Source organism: Neovison vison, chromosome 5 (genome assembly GCF_020171115.1).
Source record: "Neovison vison isolate M4711 chromosome 5, ASM_NN_V1, whole genome shotgun sequence".
In the NCBI taxonomy this organism is placed as follows: domain Eukaryota; kingdom Metazoa; phylum Chordata; class Mammalia; order Carnivora; family Mustelidae; genus Neogale; species Neogale vison.
The window spans coordinates 57,525,724-57,547,085 of NC_058095.1; the positions used below are offsets into that span (position 1 = coordinate 57,525,724).

General features: G+C 54.4%; 2 protein-coding genes across 5 annotated transcripts in view; both read right to left on the bottom strand.

The window, feature by feature from the left end:
- Positions 1 to 5,473: 5,473 nt before the first annotated feature.
- Positions 5,474 to 7,358, bottom strand: MFSD6L (major facilitator superfamily domain containing 6 like). Its single transcript, XM_044250611.1, has one exon. The coding sequence runs from the start codon at positions 7,356 to 7,358 to the stop codon at positions 5,616 to 5,618; it is 1,743 nt and encodes a 580-aa protein (XP_044106546.1). The 3' UTR covers positions 5,474 to 5,615.
- A 1,268-nt stretch (positions 7,359 to 8,626) lies between these two features.
- The window catches only part of PIK3R6 (phosphoinositide-3-kinase regulatory subunit 6), a 49,273-nt gene continuing 36,537 nt past the window's right edge, over positions 8,627 to 21,362 (bottom strand). For all 4 annotated transcript variants that reach the window (XM_044249074.1, XM_044249073.1, XM_044249076.1 and 1 more), the window contains 6 exons: positions 17,891 to 17,978; positions 17,551 to 17,621; positions 16,953 to 17,043; positions 16,019 to 16,134; positions 9,819 to 9,931; positions 8,627 to 9,272 (listed from right to left, as the gene is read on the bottom strand). In XM_044249074.1, coding sequence (XP_044105009.1) covers positions 9,119 to 9,272; positions 9,819 to 9,931; positions 16,019 to 16,134; positions 16,953 to 17,043; positions 17,551 to 17,621; positions 17,891 to 17,978 — 633 coding nt within the window. In that variant the 3' untranslated portion in view covers positions 8,627 to 9,118. The remainder of the gene's footprint in view (positions 9,273 to 9,818; positions 9,932 to 16,018; positions 16,135 to 16,952; positions 17,044 to 17,550; positions 17,622 to 17,890; positions 17,979 to 21,362) is intronic.

Here is a 21,362-nt window from a genome sequence, read left to right on the forward strand (position 1 = left end):
ATCTCCGCCCAGCTCAGAGCTGTTGTTCACAAGGCAAGGAGCAAGAGAGGATCAAAAACTTTCAGTACATCTCTGGTGGCTTGTAAAGCCTCGCCAGGAGCAGCATAATGTTCAGAGGAAGGACTGAGAAATTTGCAGTGGTCGGATCTGCCCTCAAGCCACGTTCCACCGTCTAATAGCCTCGATGCTGGGCAACTCAGTCAGTTAAGCTCTCCAAGACTCAGTTTCCCCTGCTGTAAAATGAGCCATAGTGCTGTGAAAATTATGAGCATTCCCATATGCAGGTGTCAAGCCCAGAGAGGGAAGGCACGGTTCAACCTAGGAGAGTTCCCCTTCCCTAAGGTTGGCAGCTAGGGTCACCAACCTTGCTGTCCATGGCTCCTCCTACAAAATCCACTGCAGACTCGGTTTCTCGGCCCCGGCCCGTCCCAGCCTCTGATCCCTGGTCCCCGGCCACTTATCCAAACCAGTTGTAACACAGAGACTGACAGAGTGGCTCAAACAGACCTAGTCTGCTTCCAGGCTAGGTTAGTTCACCTGTAAAAGGAGTTCATGCTCTGATTGAATGGGACTAGCTTTGCCAAGTTCTTAGCATGGATTCTCAGGATCCTTGCCAGTCCGGGGGCGGAGCCCAGATTTATCTTTGAGCACCGACTCTGCTCAGTTGAAAAGGTCACACAGTGAACCACCAACATCGGAATTTTCCAAAGGATCACCCAGGAAATACTAGTTCTGCAAGATAGTGGTGGGTGTTACTGCGAAGGAGGTCATCTTACCACATGACTACGGGGAATTACAGGTCTGACAGAGCCAAACGAGTTTGTTAGGGCTTTACGGAGCCTTTACTAGCTAAGGGGTGCTGTAACCTTCTAAGAGGTGACAGTAGTTTATACCATTTTCTGACACATGGTGGGGGAGGGAGGACACATGGCTCTTCATGTCAGGATTCTCCCAGAACTTGCCCCATGCATGTATTTTTTCTTTTGGCTGATTCTTTTTTATTGTTGTTTTTGTAATTATGTAATCTCTCTGCCCAACACAGGGCTCGAACTCACACGACCCCGAGATCAAGAGTCGAATGCTCACCAACCGAGCCAGCCAGGCTCCCCTCTTCTGGCTGATTCTGGGTTGTTAACACTTTACGGAGTTCTGGGAATCATTCTGGTGACTTCTGGAACCTGAGGGGGGGTGGGGAACCCCCACATGTGTAGCTGGTTGGTCAGAGTGAGGGTGGCCTTGGGGGTCTGAAAGGAGTTAGGGGCAGTTGTGTGCCCTTAGCCAGTGGAATTTGGCCTAACCCAGGGTGCTGGGTGTCAGAAGTCCTTGCAATTATGCAATGACAGAAGTTAGACATAAAATCATAGATACCATAGTCTTTGGTATGTTTTACAAACCACTATGTAGTGATAGAGAACCAACCGGTCAGTGGCTCTTTAGGACCAGAGTAGAGGAGGGATTCCCAATGGGCAGGAGGAAATCTAGGGGGTGATGGATAAGCTCATGATGGTTTCAAGGGTGTGGATTTGTGTATATGTCAACTTGTACCATTTAAATATGTGTATCTTATTATATATAAATAATACCTCAATAAAGCTGATTTTTTAAAAAAAAGATTTTATTTATTTATTTGACAGACAGAGATCACAAGCAGGCAGAGAGGCAGGCAGAGGGAGAGGAGGAGGCAGGCTCCCCACTGAGCAGAGAGGCCGATGTGGGATGCAATCCCAGAACCCTGAGATCATGACCTGAGCCAAAGGCAGAGGCTTACGCACTGAGCCACCCAGGCGCCCGAAGCTGATTTTTTTTTTTTTAAAGTTCAGGGTTGGGGCATCTGGGTGGCTCAGTCAATTAAGCATCTGCCTTAAGCTCAGGTCATGACTGCAGGGTCCTGGAATCAAGTCCTGCATTGGGCTCTCTGCTCAGCGGGAAGCCTGCTTCTTCCTCTGCCTGCTGCTCCCCCTGTGTGTGCTCTCTCCCTCTCTCTCTCAAATAAACAAATAAAATCTTAAAAAAAAAAAAAAAGCTCATTGTCGTCCTCACCTGTCACGACCCTTTCAAGAACCTTCCATGGTTTACCTAAAGCTTATAGAATTGAGGCCCTCCATGACCTGGCCCTAAGCTCTCTCCCCAGGCTTGTCTGTCAGCACCACACCATGCAAACCCCACGCCCCCACCTCCCCGAACTGTATTTCTTGCCATTCCCCAAACAGACTCCATGCTTTCCCCACCCAGTAACTCTGTTCATCTGTTCCCACTGCCTGCAATACCGTTCCCCGAGTGACCACTTTCTCCCCACCTGTTAGCTTGGCTTAAATGCCATTCCCACGAAACCTTCCTTGAATTCCTGAGTCAGGAACCATCTGTCCCTTTCCTCACTCCTGGGATGCTGTTTGTGGGGACTTTTCCACGATGTCCTGTTCTGTCTTAGGTATGCGCGTGTCTTTGTACAAAGCAAATCTCCCTGTTAGACCACTGGCTTCTTGGGGTGGGGGAGGGACAATGCATTTTCTTCATTCTTGAGTTCCCCAGGACAGGGGCTATGATTCTTCACAGAGGACGGTCACATTAACTAAATAGCCCGAAGTTTCTCAGTATCCTCCCCGTAAAATCTTTGAGACCCTTAAAATGTCAGGTCCCTTACCTCCTCCTTCTCTCCCACCTCCTGCTCCTTTTTCTCCTCCTTCCTTCCTTCTTCAGGTCAAACCACGTTTACTAACTTCAGTCCTTCCCCAAACCAAATCCTGTTCCCCATCCTTTTGTCTACATCAGAGGGACACACCCATGTTTGCATTTTGATATTATTGTGGGTTCCGTCTACATACTAAGTTCTGCCTCCTGTCCAGTAAATTTCAAGTGCACCTGCCTTAAATCTTAATACTGAATTTCCCTCCTTTTCTCCCCTTCCTTAGCCACACAGCATGGTGATTAAAGCCTGGGGCTCTAGGGCCACCAGGCTGGAAGTGAGTCCCAGCTCTGCCACATGTTGGCTGTTGACCTCCAGCCAGGTCCTGAGCTGTCACTCTGACATCTGTAAATTGGAGAGGGGGGACATTGGCTGCGTCCTAAGATCGCTTGGAGGACTAAGCGAGCCAGCGCATGTCACGTATTTGGAAGGTGTCTAGCACACAGTCACCGCTCAGTAGCTACTGTGCATTTCCCTGCATGCTAGAAGCGTTCCCGGAAGGAGTGGCGAGACAGATAGGGCTGGAAAGGGTAACTGAGCAGACTACCACTCAGAGAGTGCATTAAAAATACAGATTCCTGGGGCATCTGGGTGGCTCAGTGGGTTAAGCCTCTGCCTTCAGCTCAGGTCATGATCTCGGTGTCCTGGGATCAGGCTCTGCATCCGGCTCTCTGCTTGGCGGGGAGCCTGCTTCCCCCTCTCTCTCTGCCTGCCTCTCTGCCTGCTTGTGATCTCTGTCTGTCAAATAAATAAATAAAATCTTTTAAAAAATACAGATTCCTGGGCACCGGTCAGGAGGTTCCGATGGAACCACGGAGCCTGTCTTTTTGGATCTGCTCCCCAGATGACTTAGGTGGAGAGACGGGCTTTGGAAACTGTGGCATAGCAGAAAAGGATCAAAATTCGGGGTAGAGGGGCGCCTGGGTGGCTCAGTGGGTTAAGCCTCTGCCTTCAGCTCAGGTCATGGTCCCAGGGTCCTGGCATCAAGCCCCATATTGGGGCTCTGCTCAGCAAGGAGCCTACTTCCTCCTCTCTCTCTGCCTGTCTCTCTGCCTACTTGTGATTTCTGTCTGTCAAATAAATAAATAAAATCTTAAAAAAGAAATTCGGGGTAGGGAGATTAGGGTTCTGGTGGTGTTTCTTGCCAGTGATCCAATGTGTAACTTCTCTGAGACTCTGTCTTCTTTGTAACACGCAGATAACAAATTTGGTTGATTCACAGGGCTGTTGGCAGGGGAGTGGAATTGCTAAAGCCATTTATGCCTGGGAATCTGGCTTGTCGTGCAGGGAGGGACACAGACTTTGCAGTGAGACAGGCCTGGATGTGAATTCCACTTCTGATAACTGTGCTAGACATTGCTAGTTGACCATCCGACATTCAGGCCCCTCTTCTTCCTCACACAAGCCTGATTTTACTCGGAATGCAAACGTGCTGGGTGGAAAATACTCCACCTCCCAGACTCCTTTGTAGTTCTGGGTGGCAGAAATCTGCCAATTTCTGGAAAAGCTTTTGTTTTCCTGATACAGGGGCTCATTCCTGTTTCTCCCTTTGCCCTCTTCTTCTTGCCTGGAATATGAGATGAGAGGGCTGGCGGTGTGGCCATCATTCTGTTATTATGAGTGGACAAATACGGGATCTACGAGTAGAAGGTGATGGGAGCAGAGGGATGAAAAGAATCCCTCTGTGGCATCACTAGGCTGCTATGCCAGCTCTGGACTGCCTATCCCTAGACTTCTTATGTGAGACAAACAAATCCCTAGTTATTTAAGGCAGAAGCTAATTTTGTTGTTGGTGGTGGTGGTTGTTTATACTCTAAGGCTTCTCAGGGAAAATTGAAAAAGTATAAATTTTCTAGAACCACGTATGACCCAGTGGACATTCACATATCTGTCTCCTTTCTCCCAGTATGAGATGTTTCCGCATTCAGAAAATGAGACCCTTGGAAATCTAGTATCCTATACTTACCTGATTATAAGGTAAAAGACTTGGTCTCTGGTGCTGGCTTCCGGAATAAAGAGCCCTTTCCTGCAGGCGGTGGGAGGGTGGGAGGGTTTGAGCGGTCACCCCACTGACTGGCTAAGCACCGGCACAAATGTGGACCACCTATGGCATCCCGACAACCCTACAGAGGCTGCCGCATCCCAACCAAGCAGTTGCAAACAATCTCTGTGAACTTGTGTGGAGTAGAGCGTGCATGGTATGGGCCTAAAGACATGAAACTGCTCTTGCTCGGACCCAAGTATGGGAGACAATTCTAGTGATTGGACCCCTGGTGACACACGCACATTTGACAGTAAGAATGAAAACGTATTAACTTGAATCCCTGAGCCCCCAATGCAAAGTACGTCACCCAGCATTCGCTCTGGTTGGAAACCCAGGTCTCTAGGGGTGAGTGTGGGCACCCGCTTGGCTTTCATTCCCATTCTTACCTGCCCACAGCAGGGCCTCTGTAGGACCTGGCTCATGCTCTTAGAACCACGGCAATGCATGTGACTCACCAAACAAACCCGCTGCCCCCTCTGCCAAAGAGAATCCTGGGGGTTCCCACCATTCGTGCACTCCCACTGTGGCTCAAATCAACAGCACCAAGAGTCAGTACCGTGAAGCTCTTGCAAACCTCATACGCCAAAACATGGGGTCTACAAAGGGCGCCTTTTTTTTTTTTTAGCAAATGTATTTTTCTTCCATTCTTTAAAAAAGATTAAACAGCAAAAAGTCAAATCTCCTTTTACCTTAAAAGTAAAGAAAATCATGAAACGAGATGATCCCCGGGGTGGGGGGGTGGGGTTCTGCACAGACTTGTACTCTCTCTCTCCAGACTCCCCTGCAGCCCCCTGGCGGGACGCAGGGCTTGTCCTCAGCGGATGAGCTCTTGTCCAGACCCTTGGGTGCCTTCCCAGGTTGGTACATCGTGACCTTGTCTCCGCCCTTCTATTCTGAGTCCTCCTCCCTCATGGCCTTCACCAGCCAGTCCCGCTCTGTCCCCTGCTCAGAGTCACTCGTGTCGCTGGCCTCCATGACCAGCAGTTTCGAGTAGTTGATTTTCTGCTCCTGGGGCAGTCGGGGCTGAATGGACAGGAACAGGGCCAGCCAGAGTAACAGGACCACGCAGCAGGCCTGATAGAGCACGGCCAGGCTGAAGGACATCACCACGAAGCCCCCCACAACGCTGCCCAGGCTGCACCCTCCCCCGGAAATGTGGCCTTGGAACATCGCACCCAGAGATCTCGCCGTCCCCGGAGTGGCCAGGTCCTCGACGGAGGCCTTCACGGCCCACCACAGGGCCCCACTGCTGATGGCGTTCAAGATCTGCGCAGGGAGGACCGACCACCAGCTCCAGAGGAAGGAGTAGTAGAGGAGCTGGGCTGCCAGACAGCCCAGCCCCAGCCCCACCGTGCCCACCCTTGACAGCTTCCTAAGCAGTGTCGCTTTGAACGGATGGAGTAGAATCTCCCCCAGCGAGCCCAGAGCCACTGAGAATCCCATCACCAGCTCGCCGCTCCCGTGGTCTTCCATGTGCCAGAATAGAAAGTTCTGCACCGCGCTGGTGGCCGCGCCTACCAGAAACACGGTGAGGGCTAGGACAATGAGCCGCGGGGCGCCGCCCATGAGGGACAGCGCTTTGACGGTCTTGTAGCTGGGCTCCCACCGCCTGCAGATGGGGACCGGAAAGGAGACGCTCACCAGTAAAGCCAGGGTGCCGACCAGCGAGTAGCCATAGAAATGCAACACACCCCGGGGGCCATTTGTCATCAGGACACATTCCAGCTGCCCCACCAAGGCTGTGACACCACACACACCGGCCGACATGCCCAGCGGCCTCCAGATCCACAGGCTTCTGTAGCGGTCAGTGGCATCCACAAAATCCAAGTATTCATAAAGGCTGTCGTCAGCCACCTGCTCCAGAGGGGCTGTCAGCAGCTCCCAGAACACCAGGGAGCCCAGGGAGAGGAGGAAAGTCCAGTGCAAGCCTTCCAAGGAGAGGTCAAGGCCCTGGGCATTCCCCTGGGCTGCTGAGAAGTTGGCTGGACCCCCAGCCAGCAAAGGGAGGACTGTCCTGCCTGAGTTAAAAGCCCCTTCCCCAGGAGTAGCCTTCACCCCTGCAGTGACAGGATGGAGAGCTGGGGACGTGGTCCTGGTGTAGCCAGGTGGCCCGCCGGCCAATGCGTGGACAGTTCTCGCAGGTGCCTTTTTGAAGCCAGCGGGTTCCACCATCCCGCTGCGGCTCTCGCCTGCGGGGCTGGGCGCCCCCGCCGCATGGCTGGAGGCGGGCTGGGCCGAGGTGACAGTCACAGTTCCTGCGGCCCCCGGCGGCAGAGCAGTGGGGGTGGCCCCGTCGCTGGCGTTACAGGAGCGGTACCCCGGAACTTCGTGCAGCGGCGGCACGAGAACCATCACCATGCTGGCCCCCACCGAGCCGAGCAGCGAGCCCATCAGAAGCACCCTCCTCTTCTGGTAGCTTTTGGCCAGGAAGGCACAGAAGGGACCCCAGAAGGCGGCGATCAGGTGCTTGGTCCCCATCAGGATGCCCACCCAGGGCGCGGCCAAGCCCAGCTGCCTCAGGTAGAGGGTCAGGAACGGAGTCACGCAGGCGTCCCGGACCCCGCACACCAGGTGGAAGAGCTTGGCCACCCCCAGCGCCCTGCTGATGTCCCACTGCGGGTTGGCGCTCATGGCGGCCCGGCTCCGTCAGTCCCGGGCGGGCGGGGGGCCGAGCTGGGCGCGGGGCGTCCGCGGGGCCATGGCCCGGGAGAGGGCGCGGGGCGCGGGGAGTCGCCTCCGGCCTCGGGCGGCGCCGCGGTCACCGGGTCAACGGCCGCCCCCCACCACTCCACGCCCCGCCACGTCCGGCGGCCGTCCCGGAAGTGGCCCCGCCCCCCTGGTCGCCGCACCTGCGGGGCGGGGCCAGCGCACCTGCCCGCCGCACCTGCCGGTCGCCGCGCGAGGGTGGGGGCCTGTGGCCTGCGCTGCGCGCTCCCAGCTAACCTGCTTGAGCTCCTGAGCTGCCTCGGGCTACAAAAACTGGGGGGCGGCGCGGGGAGCGGGAGGGGAATTCATGATGGGGGCTCCCTCCCTGTCTTCCTCAGGTCTTGGCGCCCCTCCTCCTTCAAGGACCGCCCTGTAACCTTCAGGGACCCGCCTGTCCACCCTCACTGACAGATCCCACCCCCTCCCCTGCACGCATCGCCACCCAGAGCTCCACGCGTTTCTGTTTTGCGGGTTTATCTTGCTTCTTGGCTGTCTCCGCCGGGATCCCAACCCCAGGAAGGCGGCCGTCCCAGCCCCGGTAACCCTATGAACGTATTAGATAGTTTTAGTCTACACCTGAGGGTGCCCAGCGGTCCAGTTACGGGCTACACCCTCCATGAGCCACCTCCAGGTAAAGTCACCAGATACAGTGATATCAATCATTTCCGGTTTAAAACCACTCCGACTCACTGGGGACTGTCCCCAGTCCCTCTCACCCTGGGTTCTGTTGGCGGGGTCAGGGCTTCAGTGGAGGATCTCAAGTCCATCCACTCCTCGGTCTTCACTCTGTCCAGGGCTGATGTCTACAGAGAGGCGGGCACCATTCTGTACTGGTGCTCCTTGGACCCCTCTGCCTAGACCCCCCCCCCCCCGCCAGGCATTCCTTCTTACAGGGAGTCTTCCAGACTTGTCCCCACTCGCCAGGCAATGAGGTTGAAAGTAAAGCAGCTATATCTGTGCTTTTGGACCTGGGAACCTGAGAAGGGTTCATCCACACCCTCCACCCACTCCCCCCGGGACCCTGCCCTCTCCTCTGCCACCTTCCCTCCTGCCCCCCACCTAGTCCTAAGGGTGAGGATAGTGGTCCCATCTCCCTGGTCTTCCCTGTTTTACATCTGGATATACGTTTTGGAACTCAGAAGCCAGGAATTTTCATGTCTTTACTATCCGGCCAGGTATTAGGTCAAAGCAGAATCACTTTAGTGTGCCTTTATTGAATCTGACATTTCCTCTCCTCCAGGAGGGACACCTGCCTTCCCATGCATGTGTGGACGGTGGCTGGAGGGAGGGAAAGGAACAGACTCAGGAGAGAGGAGGTGCCTTTGCCCTGCTTCCCACTTCCCACCAGGACACAGGGCCCTGGACGATGCAGCAGCTCTCACTTGGGTTTTCAGAGGTGACAGGGGAGATTGAGTGGGAGGGGTGGGGCTAAAAATAGACGAAGGCATGTGGACATTTGTGCACGGAGCTGGGTCTTGCTTGCGTGTGCGCAGCTTTGCTGGAGCTGTCCTCGGGCCTAGGTGTGGGCCAAGCTCCCTGAGCTCCACGGGCACGGCCAGAAGCCACCCAGCGCAGTCAGGCCTCGTCCCGGCTGCTGGTGTGAGTGTTTGGAGGCTGATGGGGTAGTGTATCCTTCCTCTTGGTCTGGGGCTCTTGGACTCAGCCCTTCTGCCGCCGTTTCAGGCTCACTGGACGATGCCAGAGAACGTGTTGATGGGCATCAGAAGGGGCTTGGGCTTGGCTCTGGTCCCTTCTGCCTCCGGCTGGTGTGAACCAAGCCATGATGTCCTGGACTTGTGAGTCCCAGAACACGGCTCTGGGCAGGGAGCAACCTCGATTCTGCAGGTGGAGAGAGGCAAGCTCAGGAGACCCACCTCTGGGGTCAGATGTGCTGGGGCACTGTGAAGACAGCCCCTCCATTACAGGGTAGACAGGAGGAGGCCTTGCAGAGAGAGAAAGGGGAGATAAAGAGCACCCAGGCCAGGAGTAAACACTGGGAGAGGAGGTGTGCCTGTGTGGGCCCCTCTGTGTACCCCGTCTTTCCCAAATACTGCACCCCAGGGAGGGGGGGACCACTAAGGGTCGCATTAACTGGGGTACAGCTGCCACAGAAGGTCAGCCTGTGTGAGGGGGTCAGCGCCCATGCAGGGGGTTAAACCTATTGCGGCTAACATTCATCGAGGAAATCTCCAGAACATTAATATCATCGGCTGCCCCGTTCATTTGCTTTTCTCCCTGGACTTCCAGGAAGTCATGGGGCAGTGGCCTCAGTCCACACCACCAGGTGGACCACACCTGCCCCGCCCCAAGGTCTGCCTGCGTCCTGGGCTAGAGGCAGGGGGCTGGCTCCATGGGACACGGAGTAGGGGCGAGGCCCGACCTCACCTGACCACATCCCTGTATGTTCGCCGACCGTCTTTGTCCAGCAGCAGCGTCAGGAGCCTCTGGTCCTGGCTCTGGATCTGGAAGGTGGCCGTCCGGAAGGTATTTGTCACCGTCTACAACCAAGAGCTTATGTGAGTGTCACCTTCGCGACAGCCAGCCTTGCCAACTCCTCCTGCTCTCTCAGTGTATTTCCACAGTCCAGCCCATGGGGTCCCCAGCTCTCTTCCTGCAAGTGACCTGGAGCCCCTGGGCTCCCCCTTGGACCTTGGGTCTCTCATTCCAGCAATTCTTCTCCCAATATGTTGTCCTAGACCTCAAACCACCAGGAATGCTGGGGCCGGTGCTTGCCAGGTTATCCAGGGGCCCCTGCGCCTCCAAATCCCAGGCACATGTGTTACATGTTCAGTGTTGGGGGCAGGATTTGGGGGGTTCTCTGAGTCCTGACGGCCGTTCTCACAGTGGGATTACACACAAAATTATTTCCCTGGGAAGTGGCCACCTGCCCTCATGACGCAGACCAGACCTGTAGCTCCCTGTATCATGGAATCATCTAGGACACAGACACAGATGCGGCATTCAGGGGGCCTTTCGCCCCCCAACATGCAGACAGCAGTTCTGGGTGGTTCATTCCCACAACAGTCTGAGCCTTTAGGGTTCATTCTTGTTCAAGAATTCTCAAACCCTGTCTCCTCCTAAGAATCACCTTTCCAAAATATAAAGTTAGAGATCCTGATTTAAGGGGTCTGGAGTGGAGCCCAGGCAAGGACTTTTCTTTTTTTCTTTTTTTTTTAAAGAAAGATTTACTTATTTGAGAGAGAGAGAGAACAGGGGGAGGGGCAGAGGGAGAGAATCTCGGGCAGACCCCCACCCTCTGCCGCTGACTGCAGAGCCTGATGTGGGGGTTTCGAGCCCAGCACCCTGAGATCACAACCGGAGCTGAAATCAAGAGTCGGATGCTTAACCGACTGAGCCACCCAGATGCCCTACAGACAGCCTGCCTGGGTTGCAGTCTCAACTCTGCCACTTACTAGCTGTGTGACTTTGGGCATGTTTCTTAATCTCTGTGCTTTTATTTCCCACCTATTGAGAAAAACAAAAACAAAAACACGGTAGTAATAGCAATTACGTTGTAGGATTATTTTGTGAACATTAAAGGGGAGAAAATACACCAAGTGGCCAGGACACGGTAAGCCCTGTATTTGTTGGCCTGTTGTTACTCTCCTTCTTCTTAACTATAGTTGTGCAAGGAGCCACGCATGAGTAGTGGCTTTAGTTGTCAAAGAGGATGGGGACCCCGCGTGGACTCTTTCGCTGTTCTCCTAGCCCAAGCCCCCTCCTGCCATCACTCTATCTAAAGACTCGTTTATGAGTTGGAACAGGTCGGGTGGGGAGCAAAGGCAGAAAGACCCAAGCCTTGCGAGACAGAAGGTGACACAAAGGGAGAGAGGACTTCTCCCGTGCTGTTTATCAGGACCAATGGCAGCTTTGGGGCCCTCAGCTATGGTGGGGCAGCTGCGGCCCTGCGGCGGGCAGTGGAACCTAGTGGACACTGACCAGACTGCCAGCTGGATGACTGTGAGCCTGGGGATGTCATCCAAGACCTTCCAGAAGTACCTGGAGGGACTGTAGGGAGGCTGGGGTCCTGTGCGGGCTGGGGGGATGGAGAAGCCAGATGCATTATGATAGCTTGGGGGACCCCACCTGAACTGAGCCCCACTGGTGAGGGACACTCTGGGTTCCCACAGGGACAAGATTTAGGTCTGGAGGGACTGACTGTCATCTTCTAAAGCTTTCAGTAGTAGGTGTGGGACTCAGCTCCCAGACTCCCAACACAGTGCTCCTTCTCTGAGTCAGGCCACTCTAGGTAACTCCCAGCAGGATCTGGGCTCCCATGACCCAGCCCTCCAGGTAGCCAGAGGCAGTCCACGGGCCTCCTTCCACCTGTGTGCCGTGCGGACAGATGCTTTCGTTTCCCCTTTGTGGCCGGCCTGCTTGGACACATGCAGACCTGCCTGGCTTTGGCCCATGGGGGACCCCAGGACTCAGATTTCACTCTATAGATGCAGCCCTGGAGGTCAGTTGGAAAGTCCAGGCCAGCCAAATGTGCAAGGGGTCTCCATCTCAGCTCCCAGTTCACTACTGGTGAATAGTGGGCCTACTGGTGAATGGTGTGGGCCCGCCTCCCAGGCCCCCAGAGCTCCAATCCTACTGTTCCTGCCTCATCTCCCGCTATTTTCCTACACCAACATCACAGTCTGGCCAATATCGTCGCTGCCTCTTAGACTCAGCAAGCTAGCCACAGTGAACGCCCTTGCCCTGCCGGTTTCCTAGCAGGGAATGCCTTCCCTCTAGCTCACCAGGAGCCTCCCTTGCTGCTGGGCGTTCATCATCCACCCATCGGTGCAGATCCGGCCTGGGATCCAGGATCAAAGAAGGGCTCCTGGAATTTCCCTCAGGAAGGCGGTGCAGGGTCAAAGGGAACTCGATGGGGCGAGAAGTTTAGATTGTTTAGAGAGGTCATTCGAAACAGAAACTGTCGCAGGGAACTGACCTGCAAAGAGGAAATGCAGGAGGGTAAAGGGTTCCACCTTGGGGTCTGAGGCTGTGCAGGAGGAAGGCAGGTTTCAGCTCCAGCCAATCAGAGCTCCCCTGCAGCGGATGGGCTGTCTCAGAAGCACTTGGGTCAGGGTTGAAGTTCCGGAGGGGGTGGGGGCGGGGACAGGCTAGAGGCTTCAGCAAACATCTGGGAGCACCAGCTGTGGCCCTGAGTGTTCTGAGTGCTGGGGAAAATGGGGAGGACCAGGAGGACGAGGGCTGGGTCCAAGGCACTCGCAGTCCATCGCGGTACGGGGATCATGCCAATTAATGGTGTTTCGCGGCTCCCCTGGCTGGGTCCCCAGGGCTCTAGCCCTAGCTTACCCAGCAGTGTGGTGGGGGGCGGGGCTGGGTGTGGAGGGAAGGGGGGAGAGCATCTAGGAGGGCCTCCTGGGGGACACAACACCCGAGTTGCAATTTGAAGGAGCTACGAAAAGAAGGTGGGGAAGAAGAAGTTGGGACCATGTTTGAGGCCACGTACAACACCTGAGCAAAGGCACAGACGTGTGTCTTCGAGAACACTTCCACATGCTAGGGTAAAGGGCCTGCAGATGCCTGCTGGGGTTGTGGACGGAGCGGAAGAGAAGCGACGCCATGCCACAATGACGTTTCTCTGCCCTGGGAAGTGACAAGAGGGGTTTTAAGCACGGACAGGTACATCCGAGTTTTATTTTAGAAAGAGCCCTCGGCAGAGATGTGGAGGGGGGACCTAAGGGGCACTGCAGTGACATCAGGGGAACAGCTAGGAGGCCATGGTGTGTGTCCAGGAAAAGGGGACGGTGTAGGTCTGGACTTAGGGTGACCAACCTGTCCTGATTTGCCTGGGACTGTCCAGGCTTTAGCGCAGAATGTCGCACACCCCAGGAAGCAGTCCTCAGTCCTGGGCAAAAGGGCGGTTTGACAACCTAGGGGGCTCAGGAGGGGAATGGGGGGAAAGGGGGAGGTTCGAGAAGTGCTGAGATAGAAAACCAGCAGGACACAGGGAAGGGAGGAAGAGGAGGTCTCCGAGGAGACTCCCAGAACTCTGGCAGAGGTGATTGGGTACTGACGGTACCATGGAGAGGTCAGCCACAGCGGGGGGCGGCGGAGGGGGTGGGGTGTGTGGAGAGGGGAGATGAATTAAAGATCATTGTTAGCACATATTTTTAGCACATACTTGGCATGCACTCTTCTGAGAGCTTTGCACAGGCCCATCGTTTCGCTCCGCACAACAACTGGGTAAAGTCAGAGCTATTACTATCGTCCCCATTTATAGGTGGTGAGACTGAGGCACAGGAAGGTTGATTAACTTGCCTGAAGTCACACAGCTGGTAAATGGCAGAGCCAAGCTCTGAACCCAGGCCGTCGCCGGGCTTTGGTTTCGCAGGTCTTGAGTTTGGGGTGTTGTGGGGCGTCTGGTTCATGCGGAGTTGAACGCAGAGTCAGAAACTCAGGGGGGCGACTGTCCAGGGGATAGAGATTTGGGTGTCCTGAACGCATCGGACTCAAACCACGTATGTGGGTTCTGGAGTCCAGGAAATGAGAGAAGTAGTGAGCCATGGACTGAAGTTGAGAACAATAGCTATTTAATGAGCTATTTAAGGAACCCGTTTAGGAAAGAGTTCAGGGAAAGGGGCCAAAAAGTCAAAATGAATTGTATCCATTATGTCTCCACTATATCCATTATGTAGAACTTTGAGAAAAAGAGGAAAGAGGAAGGAAATAATTTTTAAAACACTAGAAAACATGTTAGAAACAAAAGATGGGAGTCTCCAGACTGATGATATCCTTTAAAGATCTATGATAATGAATGAGAAAGATTCCACCAAGGGTATTCCAGAACCTTCTATGAGGTGAAACGTCAGAAACTTCTAGAAAGGGAGAGAAAGGAACAGTCTTCTGTAAAGACTGGGCAAAAGAAGGCATCCTAATCCCAGCAGCAGTGTCAGAAACTAGAACAACTTGAACCAACTGAGATCAAACTGATAAAATTGAAGCCATACCGGAATATGGACAAAGCTTTCTTAGTTTGGAAAGATGACATAGACCAACATTTCTATGCTGCAGATTAGAGTAATATGATGTGTTTCACCTAATAATTAAGTACCTTACTTTGTATTCTGTAGACAGAAAACACACATGTCCTCCTTAGTTATTGCAGGCTATTGAAAAATTAATCCTATATGAGGCAGTGAAGGAAAAACCCTGTAAGTCCTCAAGTTGAGGTTTTGTGGTTCAGATGCTCTGGTTGTCCCATGGACATTTGGTGATGACTGGAATCAAAGGGCTTGGTTTTCAACAGTCAAGGGGACCCGGGGACAGGCCCAAGGGACTGGAAACTGAGACCCCCTTCAACGACTCTTAAAGTCTATTCTCTCATCGAAAGAAAACTAGCACCTGTGTTATGGGGTGAGGAGGACGAGTCTCCCCTGGGAATTCCAAGCCACAGTCTACCCTTCGATGGGTCTGGGCTATACGTGTTCGCTGTCTGCATGATCTGGGAATTTCTGAGCTAGAAATTCACTCAAAATATGGTCCTGGGCTGATAATAGCCCAAAAGCAGAATTTCTCTAGAAGGTCAAGTTTTTGACCCTGGTTTCCCAAAGATAAAACCCCAACAGGCAGGAGCTCCCAGCTGAGGAGACCTACAAGGAAGGAAGCACCATGTGTCTGTAGCTATCCATCATGCACAGATATACAAAAGGAGGCTGGATGTTTGCTCTTGGAATAGTAACACGCGTCTTCTCTAGAAAAAGGGACTCAAGTGGTTTTACTTGTGTTTTGTTTTGCACTTCCCGTGTTATCACTAAACTTTTGTTTATAGGTTAAAGGGAAGGGAAGGAGTACACTAGTCGCTAGAGAGATAAAGCGGGTCATGGTAGAGATTTTCCTTCCAGGAGGGAAAAGACCTGAGCACATTTCCAGGTTATGAGGGAGGAGTGGCAGATAGGGTCCATGCTGGAGAAAAGGGACCAACATATTGAACAAGAGCCCAGAAGAGATGCAAGAGGCTCGAGCGACACGAAGGGTCCCTCTGAGGTGGGACCTCCTCCAGGTGTTTGCTCTGTGGATGTGGGATTTATTCTAGAAGCACTCAGAGCATACAGACTGAGTAGGTAGCTTGATCTCAAGTGTCTCCCTGGTAGTTGGTGTCGTGGGGGAGGAGTGGGAATCTGGAACAGGTGTAATCATGGGAGTCACAGCCCAGCCGAGTAGGGAAGTAAAGTCCAGAGAGCATATGGGCAGGTCCTAGGTCTATACCAGTAAGGGAATCACAATCAGAAAGTATCAATAAGGGCCAAGGGCAGCGAGGTTGGAACTGGTTCGACGTGGTCCAAGGTTTGTTGCACAGGAGTCTGAATGCTGGTCATGTGGGGGCAGCCAGAACGTGCCTGGAGTTTCTATTTTTCGGGCATGTTCTAGGTCCTTGGAGGCCCAGCAGATGGAAAGCAAGACCCTAACTCTGCCTTACTCACGCTCAGAACTTCTGAGGTTGGGGAAAGGCAGATTCTTTCTGATAGGAAGATGGGCTTTGACAGCCAAGGCTCAGAAGTGATTTCCCCTTCTCAGAACACCCCAGGCTCCCAGCCACCATCCCTGAGTACCTCAATGGATCCTGTACTTACAGAGAAGGACCTGCCCGCCAAGTTGGAGGACTTGACCACCTCTGTCACGCTGACATTCAGGCACGTGTGGTCTGTGACGGGAGCAGCAGAATGTGGGGCATGGGGGGGGCCCGAACCTGGGAAGAATGAGGTGGGATGTGACCTTGACGGGGGTCATTTTTCTGACTTCATTACCTCTCCATTAAAAGGCTGCTAACACCAATGATGCCTAACTTCTAGGACTCAAAGAGTTGAGGTGTTGGCTTTGAACCTGGTCTGGCCTCCAATGAAGGTGTTTGTTGATGTCAATCCACCTTATGAAACTTTTCATTGTTCCAGAAGACCAGGGAGCTAACGAGAGAGCTCATAAGTTAATTTACGATATGCACCTAAATCGGAATCTTTTATCGTCCCCATTTTAGATTTAGGTAGTTAGGTAATTAGACTGACTCTCTGATTCATCACTATATAGCTCTAATCAGAGCTAATCAGGTCATTGGCCAGAATTAGGTAACTGGGACCAGCGGTGCCTTCTGTGAACTGGAGAGTTCCTGTCCTATGGAACGACATTTGCAATACAACATCTCCAGACCCAGCACAGCTAGATCTGGGTCCCGGCGCAGAGGAAGGTGGGTAAATGCACCGGCCTCTCTCCACCCTCCAGCGGGTATCTCATCAGGCTACCGGGCGTAGCCAGAGACCACAGCGATGGTAAGTTCCCCGCTGCTGACGAGCCTTATGATGGTCCCAAGCCTCGCCCAGGTACTTGCTGGCCGGCCCTGGGCCCAGCACCAGGAGCGACTCAACCTCACTCTAGGATCTCAGGAACAGGTGGGAAGCCCGACTCTCCTGGCTTTCCCCATCTACTGTCATTCAACTGTCATTGTCTCCTTCTCCCCCTTCCACCCCGCTTGTCGTGCCTTCTCTGCTTCTCTCTGCTGTCCCCGCTTCTCACCATCAGTGTCACTGGTTGGAAGGGCCTTCAGGACCAGCCCAGTGGCCCGCAGGGACCCGGTGACCACTTGGGTGCGGTGGCTGAGCAGGGCCTGGGGAGGGGGAAGGCAGAAACAGACGGGTCCTCAGAAGAGCCCTACCCCTGGGCATCCTCGTGTCGACAGTCCTGCTTTCTGCCCCGGCCCTGACTGAGATTCTTGCCTGTGTCACTCGTGGCCAACAAGAGGCTGGCAGAGAAAGGCTTAGAGCACTCTTGGCCCCAGGCAGCACATTCAGCCTCCCAGACCCAAGGGAATATGTCTCTGTTGACATCAGTTCAAGCGTCTGGTTGGCCAGGAAGGAAGGGATTTTTGAGCGATGGGACAGCCCCCTGTTCCTGAAATCAGATGGCCTCCTGGGCTGCATGCAAGGCCGACTGTAATCTGCCTATCTCTGCAAAACTCTCCAAAGGCTGGGAGAAGCCTGGAGGAAGCTTTAAGAAAAGGGGCTGAAAGTTCTTCCGGCTCTGTCTGCTCCCATTTGCACGTCCGGCACCTGCTTCTACCCTTCTGTACCCGCCTCCTGCCCCCCTTCCTCTGAGCACGCCCACGGCCACGCACCTTCTGGTAGCAGATGGACAGCTCGGCCCCCGGGGCTTCGGCCGCGCCCTTCCTCCTGGGGGAAAAGCCATCTGAGGGACAGGGGAGAAGAGGCTGAGGAGGGGGGGTTCCTGCCCCTCCTGCCCCTCCCGCCCCACTGTCCACCTCACTGGGGGCGAGCTGTGCTCCTGATTCTTGACAGCCTCTCCCCCTGCATGGAAGGAAGCACCAGTCCAGGCAGGCTTGGCTGAGCCAAGGGTATCTGGTATTCAGCGGAGGTGAGAGGCGGGAGGACTTTCTGGAAATGGGCTTGACGGGGAGCTGAGGCCACCCCCGTGGGAGGTGGGGGACGGACGCTCACCTTTGAGGAGTCTGGAGTCTTGGACGTCCACCTTCAGCTCAGTGAGGAAAATGTCCTCTGCGGGGCCTTGGCTCAGGTCCCTGAAGATCTGGAGGGAAGTAAGGGGGCAGGAGGAGGTTGTGAGGAGGCCAGCTTTGCCGTGAGCTGCTCCCCCAGAGCCTGGGTCCCCCACCATCCTATTAATGCCAGATTCTGAGCCACATTCAGTGACTTCCTGCATCTGTGGTCCACATGTCTCCAGCCACGTAACGACTTGAGAAATCGGGGAAGAAGCTGGTCTCAAAACCCCCTGTACCCACTGCCATCTAATGGGTAGGGGGAGGGGGCACGGAATTCCATGCGGGGTGGGGCTGTGTCCGGTGAGGGCCAGAGAGGGGAACCACATTCCTGACATGCATTGCAAGGCAGGCTGGGAAGGAAGGGCTAGAGGGAGCTGAGCCACTACGGGTAGTGGGGGGCAGACATCTGGGGCAGAAGGGGCCTCTGGGGCAGAGGGGAGCTGGGTAGCGCAGTGGGGAAGAGTGGCCATGGGAGGGGGTGCTGGGGCACAGTCCCGCTTTGGGGGCACCTCCCCCAAATCACCTAACTCAAGCCCCAAGCCACACAATTAAGTTCCTTCTAGCGGCCTCTGCCCGTGGCTGCCCGCGCCCATAAACCCAGATCCGTGAGCAGGGCAGGTGTGCTCCTGGGGCCTCCGGCTGAAGGCATTGACCGTGGACGGGGGCCTAACCTTTCCTTTGTGGTGCTGAGATGTTTACTCCCTTTACCTGCACTGTGAGAGGTTTCTTCCATTCATTCCACTTTGTGTTGTAGTGTCTTTTAGAAACCCAAGAAAGGGCCTACCTCCCTCACTGAGGTCAAAAAGAGGGGAAAGACCCACCGTGGGATGCCGAGGGAAGGAGAATCCAGGAGACAAGAATGGCAGAGGCGGCCCCCAGAAACCTCCAGGGGACGGAACGGGGCGGTGCGGGGCCTCCCCCAGAACATGGGAGTGGGGACTCATGGAAACCGACATTGGACTTGCACTAGCAGGGGGGCCCCAGCAGAAGCCCAGGACATGTGCCTGCAGACATCAGCTCTGCCACAGACATTTGCCGGGGGAATGCAGGCCGGGTCTTTGGGTGAACAGGACACAAGGGACCAACATCTGGTGGGGGAGGGGTCTCAAGAGTCCCTTTTGTTGCGACCTTACTCTGCACTGGACACCCTGAGAAAGGCCCTTGACCTATGTGACCTCCTTTAACCCCCAGAAGCCCCAGGGGGTAGGTCTCATTGACCCCCTTTTAGGACCCTGGACACTGAGGCTCGGAGATGTGCGCTGACTGGCCTGACGTCACAGGCGGCCAAGCTGGGCTGTCATTCAACATCTCAGCCGCTGCTCTGGAATCCTCCATGTGCCCTCCTCCTTGCCCTGCCCCTCCCCCCCAACGCTTTACCATATTTGAAGCCTCACAACACCCCTAAGGCTGGTGAAATTCATCGTGCCTCCTTGATAGGTGGAAAGAATGAATTTTAGAAGAGTTGAGGTGCCCATGACCACAGAGCTAGCAAGTGGAGGGACCAGCAAGGCTGTGGACTCTCTGCCACCCCACTGGGCCTCTGACCCCACATCCGGGCCCCCCGCTGGCCCACCATTGCCACACGGATCCACCGTCCTCACACACTTGCACACACACACACACACACACACACACACACACCATTTATTGTGTTAGTGGTAGGAGACTGAACACTCAGATTCAAGGGTCCCCTGGCTGGCTCACTGGGTAGAGTGTACAGCTCTCGATCTCAGGGTTGTGGGTTCAAGCCCCATGCTGGGTGCAGAGATTATTTAAAGATAAAACCTTTAAAAACGAGATTCACACAAAATGCGGACCCATCTCTCCAGGGACGCACAGTTTCGGTGGGGATCAATGCACAGAGCAGGCATGTGACAGATCCGTAGGGAAAAGCAAGGGCTGTCCCCACAGCACTGTGGACACAGGAGAAGCACCTGAGCCCGCTTGGGGGGCAAGAGGAGCAGAGGTGAGGGCTGGTGAGGATGCAGTCGGGGGACAAGGTGGGGTCGAGAAGGGCAGTCCAGGGTTGGGCACGGCGTGGGCAAAGCCATGGAAGCAGGAGTGTGTATGGGCGTGTATGGAAAACAAAGACAGAATGAAGGGGCTGCTAGGTAAGGAAGCCTCCCTGAAGATTGCAGAAGAGGAGAAGCAGGAGAGAAGGTTCCAGAAGTCAGGTGAGGGGCGGGCTTCATGAGGGGGGAGATGTGTGTCTTCATTTTGCAATTGTGATGCACACATGGATATCATACATGTAATTGTACAGTAAAGGAAAAAAGTATCATGGCCCACGGTGCCAAATGCAGAAAAGGGCCTAAAAGAGAGGACAGGAGAGTGTCCTTCGGGCCTGGCACCTGGAGGTCACTGGCAAGAACAGTGTCAGAAGAGCCAGAATGCCTGGTTGGATGACAGAGTGAGACAGAAAATACGGAGATGGTGGTCAGGCCATATAGCCCCACAGTGCTGGCTTCAGGATGGATGGACATGTGACTCATCTCCTGGGTCACAGTGACAGGCATACAGATAGGCACTAGCCTTGATCCCACTGGAAAAGGGATACCCTCTCCCCACTGGGGTTGCTGAGTTTGAAAAAAATGCTGGCCTAGGATGGCTATGGGTCATCTGGTCACCAGGAAGGGAGACAAAAGGAGACAGGTGCGGTACCCATCATCCCTGGAAACCCCAGACCCAGCTTTGCCAAAGCCGGTCAACTCTGCCCTTGCCAGCAAGGTGAGCTGATACAGCTCTTCTCCCGACGCTGGTTTTTATATGTCTTGCATATATGTCTTGCAACTGCGAGTCTTCCCTGACACAAAACAGGTGCCAGGAGGAGTGGAGGGCAGTGAGCATCCTTCCACCCTGTGGAGACTTGGAGGCCTGCCTGCTGGAGCCCCATGCTCAGACCCCGTGTCTACGGAGGCGGAAGCATCATGGAGTGGAGATGCAGGGGTGTGTCAGGGAGGGACACTAAGAAAGCGACAACTGTCAACAGACGCTGGTCGAACTTGGCACAGAGGGCAGAAACACTGCTCTTCCAAGAGGGCTCCTTTTTGGCTGGATCAGCCTACAAGAGCTAGACAGCCTTGGGAACCAGAGAGGGTTTAAAATTTCAACTTCTCTGCTGCCATTTGAGCCTGGGAGCTTGAAGACAAGGTGGGAGATAAGGTCAAGACAAAGTCTGGGAAGAGTCAGATTCTCCAGCTCTCCCTCTCAGGCCCTGTCACTGGGCCACATACTTAGCAGGGAAAAGAACAGAAACCTTGCAGGCTAAGGAGGCAGGTCCTGGGGGAGAAGATGAGAGGGTCTTGCCAGGATGAGAACCTGTGATCAGAGACTGGAAAGTGGGCATCTAGGATTTCCGATATAAAGCAATTCCTGGTAATTACTTTCCCAGTTGCCTGTCCCCAGTCCACCAC

Bases quoted from the DNA above. Each gene is read 5' to 3' on its own strand.
- MFSD6L (XM_044250611.1), bottom strand. From the start codon at position 7,358: ATGAGCGCCAACCCGCAGTGGGACATCAGCAGGGCGCTGGGGGTGGCC.